Source organism: Anabrus simplex, chromosome 1 (genome assembly GCF_040414725.1).
Source record: "Anabrus simplex isolate iqAnaSimp1 chromosome 1, ASM4041472v1, whole genome shotgun sequence".
Classification (NCBI taxonomy): domain Eukaryota; kingdom Metazoa; phylum Arthropoda; class Insecta; order Orthoptera; family Tettigoniidae; genus Anabrus; species Anabrus simplex.
In genome coordinates, this window is record NC_090265.1 from 795709576 (window position 1) to 795733057 (window position 23482).

The 23482-nt window shown below is 38.5% G+C and overlaps 1 protein-coding gene across 9 annotated transcripts in view; it reads left to right on the forward strand.

Annotated features, from left to right (window-relative positions):
* The window catches only part of LOC136857542 (NAD kinase), a 933739-nt gene that overhangs the window by 873710 nt on the left and 36547 nt on the right, over window positions 1-23482 (forward strand). For all 9 annotated transcript variants that reach the window (XM_067136273.2, XM_067136272.2, XM_067136277.2 and 6 more), the window contains 2 exons: window positions 14287-14481; window positions 16283-16385. In XM_067136273.2, the coding sequence (XP_066992374.2) occupies window positions 14287-14481; window positions 16283-16385 (298 nt within the window). The remainder of the gene's footprint in view (window positions 1-14286; window positions 14482-16282; window positions 16386-23482) is intronic.

The following is a 23482-nucleotide window of genomic DNA, read 5'->3' on the forward strand; positions in this document are numbered from 1 at the left end:
GGATCCCAAGATAGCGGGTTGAAACCGGGCAGAGGTAGTCAGACTTTTGAAGGTCGGAAAAAAGTCCATTCGACACTCCATGTCGTACGATGTCGGCATGTAAAAGATTTCTGGTGACACATTTGGAATTTACCGGACAACATTGATTAAATCTCAGCCATAGACAGCCAAGAGAGTTTCGGTTTACACGGTCTGCCATCTAGCGGACCTAGAGTAAAACAGAACGTCGAAATTGACGAGCAGACAGCCAGATGGCGTCAAATCGAAATGTCTGCACCACACGGTAGCTGAGGCCATACGATTATTATTATTATTTTTTTTTTTTGTTAGTGAAGAATTGTATGTTCCAATCAGAATAGTGGACGTGGCATATGAACATAACACTACACTGTACTCAAATGACGTTTGTAGTTTGAGGTCCATTATTTACTTGGTCGTTGAATAAACAAGGAATCAAACTATTCTTTCATCTCATATTTCACAACGTAATTGTCTGATTCGCTGGAAATTTTGCTGAATTCTTGAGACGTAGCTATTTTCGAGGATGAACCAAAATGGTCTCATTTAAATAAAAACTGGAGAGGTTACAGGTGGAAATCCACCAAAAATTCTATACTTCCAAAAATTAAAATTTGATTTCTAGTATAATCTATATAAATGTACCTGTTAATCTCATTATGGTTCATCCTCTAGTAGAAAACCTGTGCTTTGAAGAGGAATGAAAACATTACCCTTTTCTGTTTTACTTTTGAGGATATTGTGTTTTTGGAAAACTATAGGGAAAACATTTAAAGAGGCGTCAGTTATCAAAATGTATCATTTTTACGCCTTAGGAAATGCGCATGGGAAAAGTTTCCAAAAATATTCTTCAAACAGTTGCAGAGATGTATTGAAAATTTTCTGAGGTGTACGTTCAGTAAAGCATGAAACCCTGCAAGTGATTTAGTGCACACACACAAGATTGAGTTAGTTGAAAGAAAATACATTTCGTGTTTTATTGGTGGTATAGTGAAATCCTCGTATTCCCTAACATTTTAGCGAATGAAACGAATATCGGGTAAATAAATACATTAATTATTAAAACGATTAACAGTAATATAAATAATTAATGAAAACAAGTTTTTACCTGTATATTCATCGAACAGTACGCCTATGTTAAACATTTCAGATCTCTGACTGGGAACCGCACACATACCAGATGTATGCATAAGTTTTTGCCTGTTTTTGTGGTAAAGAAAACACGTAGTTTTCAAGGGAAATTCATTTTTTTTTTAATTCAAAATATTGGCCAACTTTCAGGTAAGTTATGAATACCATGCCAGAAATACTGCTTGTCTTTTGCGGCAAACCATTCGTCGAGCAATTTTCCAACTTCTTCAAAATTGCTGAAGTGCTGCTCTGCCAGCGCATGCCCTATTGATGCGAAGAAGTGATAGATAACGCCAGGTCGATGCAGTACGGCGGATGTGGAAGGATGTCCCGTCCAAGTGATTTCAAGGGGTTTTCCTTTCACTGGATTTGCTGTGTGAGACGGCGCATTGTCGTGTAACAAAATCACTTTGCCATGTCTTCTGGCCCATTCCGGTTCTCTTTCGATCAATGCGTGATTTAAATGAATAATTTGTTGGCGATGACGCTGTGCATTAACGGTTTCGCCGGGATTAAAGAGTTCATAATACACAATGGGGTACCAAAGCGCGCACTGTCTTTCACATTGAATTCACCACGTTTAAATTGTCGAAACCATGTCTCACACGTTTCAATCGATGGAGCGTGTTCACCATATGTTTCTAGCAGAAAAACGATGATTTTCCACAACCTTTTTCTTTTGATTAAATAAGAAAAGCAATGCGTGCTGCAGATGTTCTTTTTCAGGCACAAACGTCGACATGATCACTTAACGATACAATACGGACGCTAGTCTTTGGCAGACTCAACTTGTGTGTGTTGATAGGTTATTGTCAGACGAACAAACTGATGTATGTGTCAAATTCATACGCTGCGTACTGTTTGCTGGCGCCATCTCTTACTGAAACCGGAAAAGACTTACGCATACACCTGATACACACAAACTTCCTGATATAACGGACTGAATGCGGCTCTTCGTGTCTGGGACCGAAAATGGCTTCCTACTCCTTGACTTGTATTACCTATCGTATGTACGTTGCTTAGCGACAGTGAATCTATGCAGTTAATCTTGGTGACATCACGTTGTACCGTATTGTCATATCCCAACACACTTTACCGACGGTTTTTCGTTTATAACTACCCAACGAAAGCGAAAATGAAAAAAATCCGGCTTCGAGGTGCATTCGGACCCCTTCCATCTAACTATGTTCAAAATTTCAGATCTCGGCGTGTCGTACATTTGGCTGGGCATTAATTCCTTTTATTGTTGTGTATAAAGAAGATAATTATAACAATATACTCACAAGAAGATTATTCAATGTAATAAATTCGCAAAAAAGGACAATAAATTTGCTGGAGGAAACAAGAAGAGACCTGAATGAATTGAACATCGGGGAAAACTTGAGAAATCACGAAATCTTCAGGACCTCAGTAGATAGACATACATTGATGGTGAAAACTAGTAGCAGGACTGGAACAAAGTGGTCAGAAGAACGGAAGAGGCAATCCATTGAGTTCATGAAGATATTTTGGAAGAATAGGAAGGGAAAGTCATCAAGCCATTGAACAAGTTCCAACGCGCTCCATGTATGGGCTTAAAGAAATACCTATAAATGCCATTGGATTAGGATGGGAGTTCTTGTTCATTTAAGTTCAGCAATACACGTTATCAATATAATTTATAAGTCCCTGAATACTAAATTAATGCAGTTCGAAACTTTATTCTATCGTCTATGAAAATTGATTCCTGCAGTAAAATATGCTTGAGCACTGTTTTTGCACAGTGTGTAACAAATATATAAAGTACTCGCATGAAGAGCTACTGGTGGCCTTTTATGTGAGAATTAACATAACCAGTTGGGAAACGTTTCAAACCATCTCGTTATAAGTTACAGAGACTTCGATTAAATATTTGCGTCTTCTATAGTATGCTAATGGCACAGAAACAGCGATGGATTTAATAATTAACCCAGCTGTTGTTTGTCCACCGCTAATGATGTATTCCTTTTTACTCTTTTGCCATTTAATGTTTTAATTAATATAACGTGTTTGCTCCGAGATATGTGAGGAAATGTAATTTGCTGGCGTTCATACGTGTTTATCTTTAAAATATTAAACAAGTTATTGATCAGCTGTATCCTCTTGTGATTGTACCATTAATGGTAAAGTCAAGATACTGTACATGGCGGGATTCGTGGCAATCTGTCAAAATAGATGGTTGAAGAAATGGGCACGTACATAATGAAGCATGTAACAGGAGTAACATTTACCGTAAGAAATACAGATCCATCGAGAGAGAGAGATAATTGAATTGAATTTATTGATGATTTACATGCCACTAAGGCTGAAAAGCCTCTTTATGTAGCTAGCATCTTCGTATAATACAATACAGGTTTATGAACGCAATAACTGCATTTTTATAATATTAAAATATTAAATTAAACATTAAACTTAAACATTTAAAATACAGATACCAAATCCAGTAAAATTAAACATAAATTACATAATAAGAAAGCAAATCATTAGGCCTAGGCCTATTTATTATTTTACTCTACAAGAATCTAAAGAAGAAGGTAAAACAGAGAAACAACTTTCTTAGAAATATACATATTTCTGATTGTTAGACACAAGAATGGCTGCTCTCAGTCTCTTGCGTACTCCTCCAGGAAGATAGATGTTAAGGACTGCTTTAGTTGAGCACAGTTAGTGTTAATTGCGAAACGGTGGGCGTTAAAGATACGTGATGCGGTGCAAACAAGGATTTGTTAAATTTAGTGGTACGATGAAGGGGAATTTGAAGGGTAGTTTTTGTTAACCCATTATCTCTGTTATGTACACTCCATAGGTTTAAATGCATAATAAAGGTAGGATGGGATCTTCAGTTTGAGAATTTTGTGCGTAGCAACAGTTACTAAGCTAGAGAGAGAGAGAGAATTGAATTGAATTGAATTGAATTGAATTTATTGATCATGATTTACATGCCACTGAGACTGAAAAGCCCCTTTATGCAGCGTCTTCTTATAATACAATGCAGATTTATGAAAACAGTAACTACATTTTTATAATATTAAAGCATTAAACTAAACAAGAAACTTAAAAAAAATGAAAATACAGATACCAAATCCAGTAAGGTTAAGACATACATTATATAATAACTAAGAAAGTAAATCATTAAGCCCTTCTGTTATTCTGGACTACATGGGTTTAAAGAATATAAAGCTAAAGCAGAGAAACAATTTTCTTCGAAGAGAGAGAGAGAGAGAGAGAGAGAGAGAGAGAGAGAGTGTGTTTCCCCATCACCATCAGCTTGCATCATGTGTTATTATTACAGCACGCGGTTTTAAGCATTTTTAAAATTAAATTAATGTAAAAACATCTTTTTTGTGCGTTTTCTTGCTGTGTTTTTGTTGTTGTTAAATTTAGCCTTCACTAATCTGTGTGTCACGTGAAAAGATTCTAACATTTAAATTACACACACCTACAGTATATAATAGTATATTACGCAACGAGCCTATAATGGCATTTATTAAGACTTGTGTTTCATAATCTTCATACGAGCGTTTTAGTAACCATTACAGGCAAGATGCATGAGAATGTTTTTGTTCAGTGCTAATTGTCGAAGTTTTGAGTTTTTACAGTATATCTTACCTTGTTACTCTATTTGTGGGTGTTTTTTAAAAGTTTCCGTTCTATACTTGCACAGAGGGCGGGCCTCCTAGACGGTAATGCCGTCTCCCAGGCCATGATGGTGCTGCTGCTGCTAATAATAATAATAATAATAATAATAATAATAATAATAATAATAATGTCATGTGGCCTCCGAAAAGGCCTGGTGGAGGTCTTTCGAGGTGACGCCATATATGCGACTTGCGTGTCTGAAGATGGGGCGCTACCTAAGATAAATTCTAATGCTGAAGAACACATCCAGCTCTCGAGCCATCGGAATGAACCAATGAAAGGTAAAATCCCCGACGCGGCCGGGAATCGAACCCGGGACCTCTTGGACTAAAGACCGACACGCTAATCATTTAGCTGTGGAACTGGACATAATAATAACAACAAAAAGTGTCTGTCTAAAAATCTTAAAATAAGGCACTACACTACAGTGGTGTAACAGGAATGCCTACAGTATTATGTAAGTGAATGCCTGTTACTAAATTATAGATTAGATAAACTTGAAGTACTAGAAAGGAGAATCATGAAGAAAATCTTGGCCCTGTGAAAACAACAGAAGTATGGAAATTAAGATCGAAAGATGAAATATACAGGACATTTTTTGGACATATTTACAGAACGGATGAGTCCAGATTAACAAAAAGGATTTTCAAGTACCTTTGGCACAAAAGGGCAACAACTAGCTGGATTACCCCCTGCGGGTGGGGGACGCACATGTAGAATACACCCGCGGTATCCTCTGCCTGTCGTCAGAGGCGACTAAAAGGGGCGACCAAGGGCTGACTGAATTAGAACCATGAAACTAATTTTGAATCGTACCATCACGCGGGGAACACCATAGGTTGCCTGTACTTGCGAGTAGTACCACTAAATTCGGTACGAAATAGGTTTGTGATTAGTAGCAGTAAAAGCCTGGCCTGGTGGATTCCAGTACCCGTGCGTCGTACCCATGTGTGCAACACCGCGGGTCTGGGCGTAGCCTGTGAGTTGTACCACTATATGAGCAGCACCGTGGGTCTGCGTTGCCTGTGATTAGTACCCACTATGTGAGTAACACCACGGGAATACCGGCGCCCGTGTTTAGTACACCTAGGTGGGGAACCTTCTCGGTTTGCGTTGACTCTGAGTTGGGCCATTGTGTGAGACACATCATAGGTCTGCGTTACTTGTACGTATTGCAATACTTGTGAGTAGTACCATCTTTTGTGGAACACCGTGAGTCTTCGCTACTTCTGATTAATACCCCAACATGACACATACCATGGTTCTATTTTACTCGCGACATGTACCATTCTGTGGGGCCTTAGACGTGGATTTTGCACCCCCTTTAGACACCAAGCATCATTGTGCTTTATAAGTGGTTCCTTGGTCGGTAATAATGTTATTTTCGATCTGTATTGAGTCCGATCCACTGGTTTTTGTTTGTTTGTTTTGTGTTTTGTTGAGTTCCTGTCCATCCCTTCATTCTTCATGCCATATTTTCTTTTTATTTTGGTCAGTGGATGCCTTTGCAATTTTTGTTCTTTCATTTCGTACCATTAGGGGCCGATGACCTTTGATGTTAGGCCCCTTTAAACAACAAGCATCATCATCATCATCATCACTAGCTGGATTCAAGAAGTAAAAAAAGATCTAGAAAGAAATAATATAAGAGAAGAAGAAACTATGGACAGAAATATTTTTAGAAAGAGGGTAGTACGTATGGAAGGATTCCAAGGAAGATTGAACAAGAAACCTGGTGCGAAGTGGTCCGAGGACAGAAACAGCATAGTGAAAGGATGAAAGAATATTGGAAGGAACGGAAGAGAAAACAACAAAGTATGAAGAATTGAACTGAAATAGGCACGTAGTCCTTAGCAGGCCTCATCGGAAAGAATAATAATAATAATAATAATAATAATAATCGAATGGTTCAGCATTTTAATCGGTGATGTGATTTGCGGAGAAGGAACGGTGGATGCGACCGTGGCCTATAATAGGAACTGTGCCGGCATTCGCCTTAGTGCAGGGGAATGGAAAACTACGGAAAACCATTCTCAGGACAGCCGATTGTGGGGCCAACCCCTTCGCCTGCAGATCTTCAAGGCTTGTAAAACTAGCTGCTGTTCAGTCGAAGTCTACGCTACTCGGCACTACTTTATTGAATTTTGCAGCAACACCATGGGTTAACCATCTACGAGTAAAAAAAACCAAGCCATCTCCGTACAGGCCATGAAGGGCCTTGGAGGGGTGGAAGGTAAAGGCTTGAGGGGGTAGAGTGGTTAGCTCTACTACTGAACATATTACATATTACTACTGAACATATTACATAGACATATTACATGGACATATTACTTTTCTTTATGTAAGATTGGATAACTCGATTTTAATTTACAGTGGAACCTCGATATCTCGAATCACCTCGGGAGTCAAATTTTATTTCGAGTTATAGAAATTTCGGGTTATAGAGGATACCGCTTTTGAGCATGTATAGCGCATAATTGAATCATATGTATCTACGGGCTTATACTGAATACATTATTTTCAACAGTATTTAAAAATTTACAAACAAACTCTATTTTACGGCATCGCTTTAATTATAACCCTTATTATAGTAACATTTTAGAAGACATGATACAGTACATACAGTAGTGAAACGAGAAACATACCTCGGTTAACACCTTTGGAAAAATTCCGTTAGTCTCTTTTGTTTGTTACTGTTAACTTTTCTTCCCTTCACGTTGAAACTTCTCTTCCCTTCACGTTGAAACTTCTCGTCAATACCACGCAGCCGAGATTCGTAAATGGAGCTTGTCATCCCCGTCCTCGGGGGTTGCTTTAGTACGTGAAATGCAATTAAGTAATTAATTCATATCCGAGAAACAGCGAGGCTTCTCCGGTTTTTCGATCACTAGAAGTTTTAGATTAGCTCCCAGCATCACTGTAACCCTTTCTTTACTTGTTAGCTGTTCCTCACAAACCACAAATGCCGTATTTCACAGTTAATGTTGCACGAAATTCGAGTTACAGAGTATTTTTTGCTTCAAGGGAAGAAATGTTTGCTTCGAGATATCGAGAAATTCGTGTAACCGAATTTCGAGTAATAGAGAAATAAATACATGCGAAGAATAGGACATACGGCCGGGAAATATTAGTTACTTCGAGATACTGAAAATTCGAGTAATGGAGGTTCGAGATATCGAGGTTCGACTGTACCTCTGTTCTATTTGCGGAATTGCAACAGCGAGGCGGACTTGGCACATTGAACTACTATCATTTTGTTTGATGGGATTTTGAGTCTCTAATGTTTCCATCCATCACAATTTTTAACCAGAATTCTTGTAGTGTATGCTAGAAGTCAACTCAAGAACTGAGGAAAGTATACATCCGCGTGTGAGCACTTCAGCTCTTTTCCCTTCTCCTTCACGGTTTTCTGCCTTCCACAACCAATTTATTACTGACGTCAAACAATAATGCTTCATTCTCTAATAGTGCAGCATCATAAGAAATTACTTCCTTTCACATCGTTGTACTTTGATTACGTACTTATCTATTTATTCCTTTATTGTTTGTACTACTTACATGCCTGTATCATGTAATCTACAGATTACTGACGAATACTGAGGCGGTGAAATTGTGAATTTTTTTTATTCTTCCCGCACGAGAAGCAAGGTTTTTGTTTCATAATGCGATTAATGTGAGGCACATTGGGACTTAAAACGAAAGGTATGATGTCATAATTATAAGATGCCATTCTCAAGTAACGACTGTCATGGCAGTTTCTCACTGTTCAACAAGCTGAAAACCCACCTATGAGTGCGAATGCAAAATACAGCGTGTTTCCAGGAATGTTGTAAGTTGTCTCATCATTCGGAAAGTGAAATCGAACTCGCGATCCTTTCAAAACGATAAATTTTCTGCAGTTACGAATATGAAGTTTTATTTAGTTCGTTTGGGTCGCTTGCGGACCACGGTGCTTGTGTTTTAGCTGTGGTGATGGTGTTGTTTTCAATGGTTACGGCTTCTGGTGTTCTTAATGGTAGGTTTGGCCCCTGATTTCTTATTGGTACTTTGATCTTTTCTGTTGGCCCAGTAATAATTCATTTTCTGGCTGAACTCTGTTTTGCGTTCCTCAGACCATGCGGTTATTTTCTGTAAGGTATGTTAGGAAGGGTCTGGTTTTGATAGCTGAACGGTAGTTGCTTCTGTTAATTATTATGACCAGATTATTCTGCCAAATCCTTCTCTACTTGCTGGATCCACAGCGATCCAGTGGCTTTACCCTTGCTGGCTACTTTGAAGATCTTATAGGACAGCCTGTGGGAATCACCTTTATCCAGGTGTGCGTAGAAAGCCAGCCGTTTTCTTTTGATGGCATCTGTGAGGGTTTCTTGGTGTTGGTAGAGTTCACGGTTTGATTTGTACCATCGTCTTCCATCTGATAGGATCCTTGGCCCTACTATCATTCTCAGGAACTTCCTTGTATTTCGAGAGCTGTTAGTGGGGTATTCTTAGTTAGAGATAGGAACTCTGCTGCATAAAGGACTGACGGTTTGGCTATTGCATTGTAGTGTCATAGTCTGACATTCATCGATAGGTGTTCTGAGGCGTTCAGTTTTCTGCAGGCATGGTATGCGTTGTCTAGTTTGATTCTCCTCTGCTTGAGAGCAACCATTTCACTAAGGTCTTCTGAAATCCGCTCTTCAAGGTACTCCACAGTTTTTGCTCTCTTGATATGCTTGGTGTCACCGACTCTAATTGTTCTAGCCGGGCGTTTTTGATATTGGTAATGAACTCGGTCTTACTGATGTTGATCAGAAGACGTATTTCAGCCGCTGTTGAGTGTAGTGTTTGGAGTTGCACAGTAGCCTCCTGCACGTCGTAAATATTATTTTATTTCATTTATTTTGTTTTTGTCTTTCGAGTACGCCAAAGATTTTGTCAGACATGTGCTTCCTGTACCCATACCGGGTTAAGGGCCTTCCTGTTTTGTTTACGGAAATGCGTATTTCGCATTGAGCTGGCACGTACTGATGAACAGATAAACGAACCGATATCTTATCCTATAACAATGGCATGCAGCTTAGTTATGTTTAGTTTCACCTCCGTTATGGCTTTCATTGCTTATTTACATAATTCAGGCACTTTTGTAAAACTAAAACTAAATTAAAGCGTCAGGAACACTCACGGCATATAAAAACAACCACAGGACAGCATATAGGATATACACTGGCGGAAACTGAAATCCCAACATCAAGAAGACGTCTATCCGCGAAACTTTTAGTGACACTTCGGCTCCCTAGTGCTGAATCGGTAGACCTCGGTTATCTTCGCCGTACGGGTTAGCAACCTATGGCACAAAAAATGAAATGATTATACGTCGCCGTGAGGCGTCTGGCGGTGTAATCGCCAAACTTCGAGTATTATTGTTATTTATACGGCAAAGCAAAAAAATATAGGTGAAAACTGAACTTTTGCAACCTATTGCAGTGACTGAGAAAAATCCAGGTACATCACATGAAGACCTTGAAACTCCAACTCGGAAACGAACATCACGGTCTATACACTGTGAGGGCAGAAAAATATTAGCTAATGTAACAGACTGATGTTATAATAGAAAAACAAGATAAACAGTTGCTGTTCTCTCCCTTGTTAAGTTGATTGAACGAGCCGCTATGTGTGCGGAAAAAGAGGATTACAACATTTTTTGCCTTTCACACTTGTGAACCTCCACGCACCCGTGGTAAAAATAAAAAGAGGCAGGCCAGTCTATTTTATTTAGGTTGATATAATTACGGATACCAAATAAAAAAAGGTCACAACAAAACATATAGTTGTGTGTGTATGTGTATGTGTGTGTATGTGACACGCAGTTGTATGCTTTAGATAATAAAGGTATAGAAAATTCGTATCGATCATACTATCGATTGAATTCAGTTTTCATTTCCATTCAGTTGGCAGTTCTACCGGAACCGCTGAAGTTCCCTCCTTGCCCCTCACCCTCGTAAAATGAAGTGTCACTAAAAGTTTCGCGGGTAGTAGCTTAGAGGAGTGCAATTTAGGCTAAGCAATTGTCGAGACAACATATTTATTTGATAGAACTTTTCATGTCACATGTTCAAGTATGCGCGAAAAGACATGTGACATGGTGGTACGTTAAGGATCGCTGTAGTCACCATGATTTTGAATGCGAGTATGCATTGTATCGTACAGCTGCCGTACGTCATTTTGTGAGATGGAGTTCCACGCCAGTTGTTCTTGGTCAGTCAAATCAGCAACGGTTAATGCTGGACAGTATTGGATGACGCTGGATTTGTCGTCCCGTAATGTCCCATACGTGCTCAAAGAGTGAAAGGTCTGGCGAACTCGCAGGCCAAGGCAACTGGTCGACACTTTTTAGAGCACGGTGGATGACAGCGGCGGTATGAGTACGAGCATTATCGCGCCCTTCCATTCGCATTCTTCAAAGGGTCGGATTTCTTTATCTCTTGTGATTAAGAGGAGATGGTTCTCTCATTTTACTTCCTCTTAAAATGATTTTCAGCCGGACTGAGTAGCTCAGACGGTAGAGCACTGGTCTCTTGAGCTCAAGTTGGCAGGTTCAATCCCGGCTCAATCCGGTGATATTTGAAGCTCCTCAGCCTCGTTTCGATAGATTTATCAGCATGTAAAAGAAAGCCTGCGGAACAAAATTCCTGCACGTCGGCGAGCAAAAACCGTAAAAGTGGGACGTAAAACCATTAGTATTAAACTCTAATCATGTCCCTCATACACTTCAGTAGTAGCACTTTAGGTAAATTTGCCCCGTACGGAAATGTTATCCTTATATTAACGTTGAAATGCTATGACGTATGAGTTTTAGTGCAGGGATTGTCCGAGGACAAGTTCGACTCGCCAGATGCAGGTCTTTTTGATTTGACGCCTTAGATGACATGCGCGTCGTGATGAGGACGTCATGATGATGAAGATGACACATACATCCAGCCCCGTGTTAGCGATATTAACCAGTTATGGTTAACATTCCCGACCCTGCCGGGAATCAAACCCGGGACCCCTGTGACCATGGGCCAGCACGCTAACCATTTAGCCATGAAGTTAGACATTAACCTTGTTGATCAATATTTGTAGGGTGATTTTTTTTAGTGATTTTCTGGCCATGACGAGAATCCCTTTTGGGACAGATGATCTAGATGTTAATGTTCGCTTAACGGAACTATCGGCTATAACGAATACGGAATGTCTCCTGAAGAAATAAGGCTGGTCTCCATATTTGTTTGTTCTTTAATATTTATTTTTTCAGTATTTAATCAATATATTTATTAGTCCATTTACTACCGGTGTTTAAAATGGACCCTGCATTAATTCTTGAATACGGTAGACGCTCTTTTAACTGCCCTCGAGCTTAACCGAGCGATTGGGTGAATAATATCGCTTCCGGTTTCCCACGGTCGTTGAACAGCAAAGAGAATCGTCTGATATAGACGTCATGTTTATGAGAAAATGGCGTGACTTCGTCGTCAAAACATCATTGTGTACAGAAATAAGCAGAAAGTTTCACCTTCATTTGTTAAATTAATTTTATTGCTATTGTAGATTTCAATAGTTTAATGAATGACATGATCTATTTTTATTTATTTCTTCAAAGGTTTACTTTAATGAAAAAGTTAATGCGTACTATTCTCTTATATATTTAAACATTTGAGTGTAAACGGACGTAAAGCAACTTGTAAAGAAAAAACTTGAATATTGTCTGTATAGCTTTGTTTTACGTCGCACGGACACAGATAAGTCTTATGGCGACAGTGGGATAGGGAAGGGTTAGGAGTGGAAAGGAAGCGGCCGTGTCTTAATCAAGTTACAGTCTGCTGTGAAAATGGGGAACCACGGAAAACCATCTTCAGGGCTGCCGGCATAACAGTGGGATTCGAACTATCTCCCGAATGCAAGCTGATAGCTGCGTGACTTAGACCACATAGCTACTTGTTGCCAGTTTAATCAGCCGTTAGCTCCCTCAGTAGATCAGTGGTAGTGTGTTGGCCTTCGGATCCCAAGATCGTGTATTCACATCCGGCAAAGGTAGTTCGATTTTTGAAGGGCGGAATAAAGCCCACTCGACATTCTTGTTGTTCGATTTCGACATGTAAAAGATCTCTGCTGATACATTTGGTATTTATTCGGCAACATTAATTACCGAGCCATATATCACCCAACACAAGTACGATCCACTCTGCCATCTGCTAGAGAAAAACGGAACATCGAAATTGACGTGAAGATAGCCTAGGTGGGACCAAATTAAAATCTCTGCGCGGGATAAGTAAGGCTATACGGTTGTTATTATTATTTCGTTATGCCCATTCATTGAGCGCTTTGTAACTTGTTCATTGGCTTAGTGACTTTCGCCTTTCTATTCTTCCAAAATTTCTTCGTGTGATGCCTCTTCCGTTCTTCTGACCACTTTGTGACGAAAACTAGCAGCAGGACTTCTACAAATGTGACTTTATTTACTGAGGCCCCGAAGACTTCGCAATTTCTCTTTATGTCTTCTCCGATGTTCAATTCATTCAAGTCCCCTCTTGTTTCCTCCAGCATATTTATTCTCCTGTTTTGAGAATTTACTATATTGAATAATCTTCTTGTGAGTCTATTATTATCCATCCTAAAAATGTGCCCAAAAACTTTCAAACATTTCCTCCATACAGTATTGGTGAAACTATCTGTGTGAGATCTGCAGTTCGCCTTTTGATCCAAATTCCATTTTCTTGTATGGGAACGAACATTTTCTTAAGAATTTTACGTTCTTGTTTTTCAGTATCTGCAATTTTAGAATGACCTCCTGAAGGTTTCTGATGCATATAGAGCTTCCGGTAGGATAACTGTTTTGTATAATGTTTCAATTTAGCATTACTTGACATAACTCGTTTATTTTAGCGATCCCATATTAGTCTAAATGCCATCTGAAGTTTTGAGACCCTTTCTGTATTGGCCAGGCAGTCTTAATTCCGAAGGAAGAATTATTTCTGGCAGGTATTTTTTTAAAAAACAGGATACCTGTAAAATTCTCCCATATACCGTTTCAATTTTATCTTCCTTGCACTTTTGTTGAAAATTCTGCATATACCTAGTTTTCTAGAATGCTATCGTAGTGATGATAGCTAAGTCATCTGCGAAAGGCAAGCTTTTCACTTTGACTTTGTTCCCACGTGTCCCAATGTTTATGCCTGTGATATCCTTTTCCCATGCTCTGATGATTATCTAAAACTAAGTTAAACAGAAGAGTCCATCTCCTTGCCGAACACCCGACTAAGGTCCGGTCCCGAGTACACTGGTTAAAAGATCTTCGACTGGATAGGGCTTAATACGCAGTCTCATACAACTTTATGCCAGATTGTAGCCTCTAAAATTCTTAGCTCTTTACGGTACAATGAAGATACTGATGACAAAACCTTCCAGTCTTTTTGTTTCTCCTCTCCATGTGCTAATGTTTCATTCTTTGTCTTTGTACAGGAAAAGCATATGGTAGTGTTTGTAGAGCAGAGTGTCATGGACGATACCCTCCTCGTCAACAATGCTGGCTTTTCGAACGTGAAGGATAAGCTGATGACATTCCGTGATGGCAAGGATGATCTCACAGACAAGATAGATTTCATCATCTGTCTTGGTGGTGATGGCACCTTGCTGTACGCCAGCCTGCTGTTCCAGGTAGGTAGTTGGAACCACGAAACAACTTGTACAGCACGTAGTATTGTACTGTATGTTCCTCGCATGTAATATTTTGTCAAGCTTAGTTATTTCCCCTTGTCCAGCTCCGGCCTGGTGGGGGTATTGATGGTACTTTTCCACCATTGCCTCTCCTTCCACCACTCCTCTTCAGCAATTGTAATCCATTCCAGTCTTCCTTACACTGCTCTTGACAGAGTGTATCCAGCTTGCCCTGGGCCTCCCTTTTGCCCCCTTTCCCTCTATCCTCCAACATTTGTTTTGTTATCCTTCCCTCCTCCATCCTCATAACATGTCCAAACCCTATCAAGTTATTCTTCTCCACCCTATCACTCAGTTTTTCTACCCCTATTTCTTTTCCGACCTCAACATATCTTACTCTGTCTCTCCTTTTCTTCCCTACCATATTCCTCAGAAACTTCATCCCACTAGCCTAAATTATACTCTCATATCTTTCTGTCAATGCCCAAGTCTCTGATGCATACATGAATATAGGGGTATAGTACATCTTGTACATCCTCTCTTTACATTTGATAGGAACTTGTTTGTTCCACACCAAGTTCCTTGCATTCTGGTAGAACATATTATGATATTAAAATATAACCAGGGCGACAATTTTGATGACATGTCATCTTTTAATTGGTTCATAACACACATTGCTAACTTGTATAGTTCCCACATTGTAGAAATGCCAATTTTATTAGGTCTTTTTTGTTATTTTTAATTTTAGGACATTTTCTAAAATTAAACGTCTTTATTTGGTCATTTTATGGAATTTATTAGACTATTTTATACTTTTTGAGTCATTTTCTTACATGCTTGAGGATTTTGAAGCATTTACGCGTGTGGTATTGGATAGTAAAATCAAAATCACTCTCTTTGCAAATGAGGTGTCTACCTCGGTGGCAAATGGTGCACAAAAATAAGTTATTATCAAGCACAAAGTGTTAAATTAATAAGAGAATAAGACATTTTCCTAAAATACAATATTATACAACTTACACTAACAATTTTTCTATTGAACACACAGCTCATCCTTAATAAATTTATATTATTTACAAAATTCTACTTATAATATCTTTTATACTTACAAACATGATCACCTCATATACAGTATATGAAATTATTTCAAATAATACTATAAAACTGCTTTAAGATTAAAATTTACATTGCATTTTTTAACCCATTTTGGTACCTCACAACTTTAAGTGACGATGAATACGGAGACGAGAATCTCCACAATGTTTTGTCAATCTAAGGATTAAAGAAACTTCGTTCACCACTTACTTCTTAGAAATGTCCACATTCCAGGAGGGACACCTTCAGTTGTAGAAGTCTTCATCATGAACGGTTGACATTTTCTTCTGAAGACGTGGAGCAAAGTTCACTGCGAAACGTGAAGAAGTTCACCTTGTTTCCTTGACTTTTAACAGCCCAAGAGCGTATTATAATGTCTACAACATAAATACAGGCTATACCAACTCAATTAGAAAACTGATCGTAAAATTTCATTTAAAACTTATGTAATTTTTTAAAATTTTCGGATCATTTTACTGGATTTTTGCCGTCATTTTATAGATATTTTGTAAACAATTTTAGGTCATAAACCAATATCCTGGCCCTGAATATAAATCACCTGCCATATAGATACAAACCCTGTGGATACCTACAACAAACTGGTTCAGTTGTGCGAGGAACTACCGTGCACTCATTCTTGTTTTGAGTGATTCTACTACATTTAATATAGTGTGCCTTATTAACACTTCATTGCTTTCATTGGCAGCAATCTGTACCTCCTGTGATGGCCTTCCACCTTGGCTCCCTTGGGTTCCTCACGCCGTTTGAGTTCGACAACTTTCAGGAGCAAGTTACTAATGTGTTAGAGGGTGAGTAAAAACTTGATGTTATCTTTGTCAGTAGATGGATGACTTACCAATAAGTGAACAGAGTTTATCTAGATCTAGTTTTTACTTGAAGTTTCGAAAGATGTTGCCAAGTTTAAGACAAGTGACAATCAAATTTGTTTTCGCGCAGTATAAACAAATGACAGACCACATCAGTTGAATGAATCACTCGCGAATGCAAGGTTCACTTGGAAAATGCAAGATTTCAAACAGAGCTTTATAAGATCACACACCAGCACTTGTACATTACATTACATTGAGGATATTTCAATATTTGTGAAACACGAAAACAAAGAGCAGGATTAGCGAGGAAAGAAATAGAAATATCCTGCGCTTAGAGAATTAACGTAAGAAAACTAACACCCATATACAAAATATTAATATGCAAGATACTAGGAATTTACAACAAACGACAGTGAACATAATAACAACAACACAATAATGCACTTGTTATGACGATATCGAGGGTGTTAATTTGAAGAAAATTACGTGAATAATATACTGTAAAAACGCACACTAATCCCTACTAACCTACAGCAAACGAATCAATAATGCGTATCTTCAAACCATCAATAAAGTGTATAACTATATCGTAATACGAAATGTGAGAACAAAACCTTACTACAATTAACTAACCTAAAATGACTCAATAACCTCACAAAAATTCTTATAAAATATATAACGGTAAATGTAACAAGACACTAAAACACTACACTCTTTAGGCCCTACGTATCTCAAAGGAATTTAAATAAATTGTACCATGTAGTAACGGAATATTAGAAAAAAATCACACTGAAGTGTAAACTACATTAAAAGTTAAGGCACCCTACGCATACACACAAACAAAGCCATGTGCTGTAAGCAAAAACATAATTGACAACACGGGGTCATCTGAGTCAACCTGACTTCAAACGTCAAGTAAAAACTAGATCTGGATAAACTATAGTGCAGTGATAACATGTAGATTTGAAAATTTGTTCTTTTTATATGCAAAGCATTATGTTTCGAAGGTAAAATTCTAAAATAATTTAATTGTATGAAGTCCACCTGTTCAATACATGTTTGCCATTTGATAAATGGTCTGTCTAAAAATCTACATAGGACATGTTTCGACCTAGCCTAGAGGTCATCATCAGCTAACATAACACAAAGATGAAAGACAGACACAGTGATATATAAAAAACTTGAGATAAAATACAACCAACAAATGCAATGAAAATCTATGTTTAAACTGTTCATGGCTTCAATCTTGGACAAATTTAGTTATAACAGGTGTGAGTCCAACCGTATTTATCACAACTATTGGTTGACTGGAGGAACGGTCGCCAGTCAGTGTGGAGGTCAACACCGACCCAACCCCATGTATACAAGCACAGGGCTAGAGGAAAGAGGAAATCCTGGCTATTCTCCATGAAGAATTTTTTTACGGATTTCAAAACACTTTCTCTTCTTTGATTTTCTCATTCTTTTATTTTATTGGACTCGTGTCTTCGTCGCTGTTATTCAGATTGTTGTGGGCCCTCATGGACATGTCGCCCTATCGGCCGATCATATGCTACGTTCTCCGATTTGCCAATGTCACTATTCCAGTGGGGTCTGCCGTGATCATTACATGACATACAGTTCTGCCCTAGTGATGTCATCAATCTATAGGCTAAAGTCCACAAGTCCTATACTGTCATGAGGGTAACTGAAAAAAGCATTTTAAAATGGGTCATCTCATGAGGAAAAGGTGAAAATCGGCTATTCCCCACCCCAGTCCACAGAGTCAGGAATTGATTCCTGGACTTTCCAGAGAGTCGTCTATTGTAACTACTGGACAAGTTGAGGTGATTAAATTTTGAATACCTTTACAGCTTAAAATATGCATGTCTTCTTTGAACTGGAGGAGTAGAATATTGGAGTGTATAAATCTAATACAGCAGCACAAGGAGTATATTAGTGTGAAAATGAAGGTAATGGTTTGGTACAGTGTGTAGAATATATGTTTTCTCCTGATCGAGAATATACTATCCACGAAATGTGCGTACTGACTCTGATACACTGAAAAATGTATTTAACAATTTGTATTAGTCGGGCTGAGTGGCTCAGACGGTTGAGGCACTGACCTTCTGACCCCAGCTTGGGGGCTTCGATCCTGGCCCAGTCCGGTGTTAATTGAAGGTGCTCAAATACGTCAGCCTCGTGTCGGTAGATTTGCGTATACGAATTCCTGCGGGACAAAATTCCAGCTCCTTGGCGTCTCCGAAAACCGTCAAAAGTAGTTAGTGAGACGTAAAATCAATAACAATCATTGACCATCTGTATTAACAACTCTCGTCCTAATGCTAGAACAGATATACCTACAATACAGATGACCAAATGATGATAACAATTACTCATGACAAAAATACAACCATTAGTCTAATTAGAACGCATCTCCAAATGTACATTTTTTGGGGGTTTGTTTTTGTTTGAGAGCGAGTCCCGAACGAAAACTATGGCCCTCTACTCATCCGTTTCCGCGACATGCCGATGAGTCGGAAAATTTTCATCAAGTGCACTGGTGGGGGAAAAGCGATCTGTCCCGAAGAAGAAGATTTTCTTCACGTAAGGAAAGAAATCCCCTCTTCGCTACTCTATTAAAAATCTAATAATCAGATCGGAGGAAAATTTTGGGAAGAAAATTATGGAAGGCGGAGAGCTTCCCTTCTTAACAAACTTGCCTTTTCCGGGTGGGATTAATTTAGAACTTTTAGAATTTAGGTACAGTAGTTATATCAAATCAGGCCGGAAGTGGGGAGGTAACTAGTTAAAACAAGTCTTACGTTAGCCTAGGGCCGCGATGTTTGAAACGGGTATTCGGCTTCTTGGTCCTTACGACCTGTTTTAAGAGTAGGATGCCCGGGTCGGTAGGATGATTGAGGAGTATTCTAAACTTGGCCATCTTGACTATTTTATTTATCTGAGATCTAATAAGCGGAATACGAAGTTCAGTTCGTATCCTCTTATTAGATCCCAGAATAAGTGCTTTTAACTTACGACGGAGGGTTTTGTTTTGGAAAGGTTGAAGTTTTAGCACGTGGGTTTTCGGAATATAGCACCAGGCATAACAGTCGCATGGGCCTAGCACATGCTAGATATAGGCTTCTCTTTATGCTCTTATAGAGATATGCCTATTATATAGCAGAGGTCTCAGGGCTGCCACCCGTGCCGCGGCTCGCTGTAAGGCCTGTTCTATATTCTGTTCCCACGTTAAACCTCGGTTCATTGTAAGACCTAAATATTTAATTTTACTAGACCAGGACAATGGGGTATTGTTAATAGTCAGATGACGGAGTTTAGGCCGGCGCTTGGTGAAAACAATTGCCTGTGTTTTAGCAGGATTAATTTTCACCTTGTTCCTTACACACCATTTCCAGAACAGTGATATCCATTTCTGCAGCGCTCTGACGGCATAGTCGTTTCTCTTCTGAGAGGTATAAATGGCTTTGTCGTCAGGATACTGCTGGACCTCTACACCTTGAAAGGTGGGAAGATCGTTCCTATATAGGCCGTACAAAATCGGAGAAAGCACGCTCCCTTGGGGTACTCCAGCTCGGAGGGCCCTTGGGGTCGATTTTTTCCCCCTCGCAGGAGACATAAAAACTCCTATTTGTTAAATAAGATTGTATAATTTTGACCAAATATGCTGGAACTCTGTATGTTTCCAGTAGTTTGACAATTTTCTACGTCAAAAAATACTGCTGTCACGCTACGGCGTAAATTGAACGATCTTGTAATGCATTGGACCAGGCGCAGCAAGGACCGAAAGCCGAACTGTTCCGGTCGCATAATCGTGCGCGGGCTCAACCGTTGAGGCGTGTAAGAAGACGTCTCTCAAATATTTTTGAGATATGCGATAACAAGGTAATTGGGCGATAGTTTTGCGGGAAAATCTGCCCTTCCCTGGTTTTGGAATGACTACCATTTTCCCCGTCTTCCAAGCTCCAGGGAAGTATCCTGTTTTCAGACAGACCGAAAAAATAGACGCCAAAAATATTACTGCCTTATAACGCAGTGATTTAATTTCTTTGTTCGATACCTTGTCATCGCCGGGAGACTTATTTAAGCCCTTATTGACCCTAAGGACCTCTTGAGGCTTTATGTCTGGTATGTCATTGTCAGGTCTCCATTGTCATTTGTGCAGTTCAGCGGTAGATAGACAAAGGTGTTTTCAACATATTACTGATATGACAGCGGTACTACGAGAGAAGTGAGGAATGTAGCACTTGAACAAAATTGTTGTATTTTTTAGCTGTCAGAGTTCTCTTGATAACCATAAACTGTGTCCGAGCTGATGGCACTCTACACCGAATATCAGGACTTCGAGGGTTCTGGCGTTCACAAACCTGTAGTAGATCCAACAGCTGGTCACAACATTGCAGAATTTCAGCGAAATCAGCAGTTGCTCCCAATCAACCCACGTATCATCCCAGAGGGTGGCATTTTGTCTTTCCTCATTCTAGAGCACGTACCCAAACCAGCATTGAGCATGGTAAGCTATCAGTCATTTCGTAGCAGAAGATGTTCTTCTAATCTTTCTTCATCACCTGGTCTTTGTGGATAATAGCACACCCAAGTAGGAGGTTATGTTGTGTTAAATGTTCTTATTCTCAATAGATAGACACTTGCAAGTTATCAGATGAATCAATTCTATCTGAACCGTCAGTCAGGACTTGTTTGGTTCTAAACTTCTTTCTGCACTGCTTGCCACTTACATTTTTAAAAAATTCTATCTCTGATCCATATAAGCATTAATATGGAATTGTTCATCTGTTGTTCTGAACTTACTTCTTTTACTGCTTACCACTCGCCTTTGAAAAAGACATTCTCTGACATTCAGCTCTTGTTCTAAACTTATTTCTCCACTGCTTCTCACTTTTCTTTCAAAACATCATGCTCTGAAACAACTTAACAGATAGTGTATAATTGCTCAGTTAATTATGATGTGCTTGTTGCCATTCCCTTTTGAAAATGATATTGTCTGATTGATGTAACTAATAATCTGAAATTATTTGGCTGTTGTTCTGGAACTTAATTTCTGCACTGCTTACCACTTGCCTTTTTAAAAAACATGATCTGATCCATGTATCCACTAAACTGGAATTGTTCAGCCTTGTTTTGTCTTTCCAGGCCTTTTTCCCAGTCATCTGGGGTTGGCACAGTTCTTCCATATTGTTCTGAACTTAATTTCTGCATTGCTTGCCACTCGCCTTTGAAAAGTACATCCTCTGATCTATTTAACTAGTTTTTTTACTTTTGAGTTAATTTGGGCCATCTGAGAGCCACATTGCTTGTGCTTTAGCTACGTTGTTGTTGTTGTTGTTGGTTGTTGTGATTGCCGCTTCTGGTGTTCTTAATGGTAGGTTTGGCTGCAGCTTTCTTCTTGGTACCATGTCTATTTATTTATTTATTTATTTATTTATTTATCATACAGCATTAATAGTTAAATACATTTTATCAGTTCCACCTTTTCAGTACAGAGTTTTGCAATGTGTTTACGTTACAAGTTAATTGAATTTGGTACTAGTTTCGACCTAAAGTCAAGGTCATCATCAGCCATAACACAAATTATACAATATATCAGATAGTCCAAAAACAATGTACAATATAATGAAAATGTACAATATAATGAGCATGTGAGAGTTAAAATTAGACAGATTTTGAATATTGTAGTGTACCACTACAGAGTTAAAACTGAAGATAAAGGGTGGTCACAATGATATAAAAAAAAAAAACTGGTGATTTAAAATTGTTCACCTCTTGTTCTAAACTTTTTTCTCTACTGCTTCTCACTTTTCTTTCAAAAAGACATCCTCTGAAACAACATAATGGCAGACACTTGCAAGTTATCAGATGAATCAATCCTATCTGAACCGTCAGTCAGGACTTGTTTGGTTCTAAACTTCTTTGCATAGGGCATTGGGGTTGAAATTACATCATTTCTGTCAGGTTCTGTGAATAGGTGATTGACAGGTGGCAAGATTTAAGTCAGTTTCTTTAGAAGTCAGGACTACTGGAATGAGTGGACAAGTCATTTGGCTGTTGTTCTGAACTTTTTTCTACTTACCATATGAATGAGGAAACTGCCAATTCAATTCATAAGTAACCTAAAATGATCCAATGTGAACTGTTAATTGGTATCTGTTCGGCACTTATATTTTTGTGCACTGCCTTCTAGTTCCAACATGAACAAGGCATCCTGTTACTTATGAGAAAGATCAATTCCATCCTTCATTATTACTATTCTAAAAGAAGAGTATTTTGTGATTATGCACTTGTCATTCCCTTGGCTGTTTCAGTTGTTTTTTGAGGATGGTTGCCTAGTTGTACTTCCTCTTAAAATAATAATCACGACCACCACCTTTCACTTGTTTGTTCAAAACAGCTTTCAGCTTGATGTTTTCTGCTTTTATGAATGTTATTAGCAGATTCCTGTTACCTGTATGTATTCTGTAATAATTTTAGTTGACTGTGTTATATTTGTCATATAATGATAGGCAGATAGATAGCTAAAGCCTTTTTCTGTGGTGAAGCTAGGGCTCCTGGCCCCTTCTTACACTTAACCACACACATATTATTACTTATTAATACAATGACACTGAAAAACTTAAAATACTAAGAACTACAAATAACACTAATGTTTAAGACAAAAATATGAATGTATACAGGCAAAGAAGAAAGAAAGAAAAAGGAACTGCCTACATAATACAGATTTGAAAAAATACTCATTTCAATACACAATGAAAGGAATACGAAAGTACAAGTACTAGTAAACTTTATTAAATGAAATTTACCTAATTTTATTCTTGCATTACTAAATCTGAGTTAAATAGTGTAATTTCCACTAGCTATGTTTACTTCTAATTGGTAAATACAGTACTTATGTTTTAATTTAATTAACTTATATTTTATTTAATTGTACAATAATCTCATAACATCATTTTCACACACAATCACTCATTCCACTCATACAGGTACTTTGCTGGAAGGTTTTAAATATACTTTTTGATGCAGCATCTTTGATATCTTTGGGAAGAGCATTCCACCATCCCAAA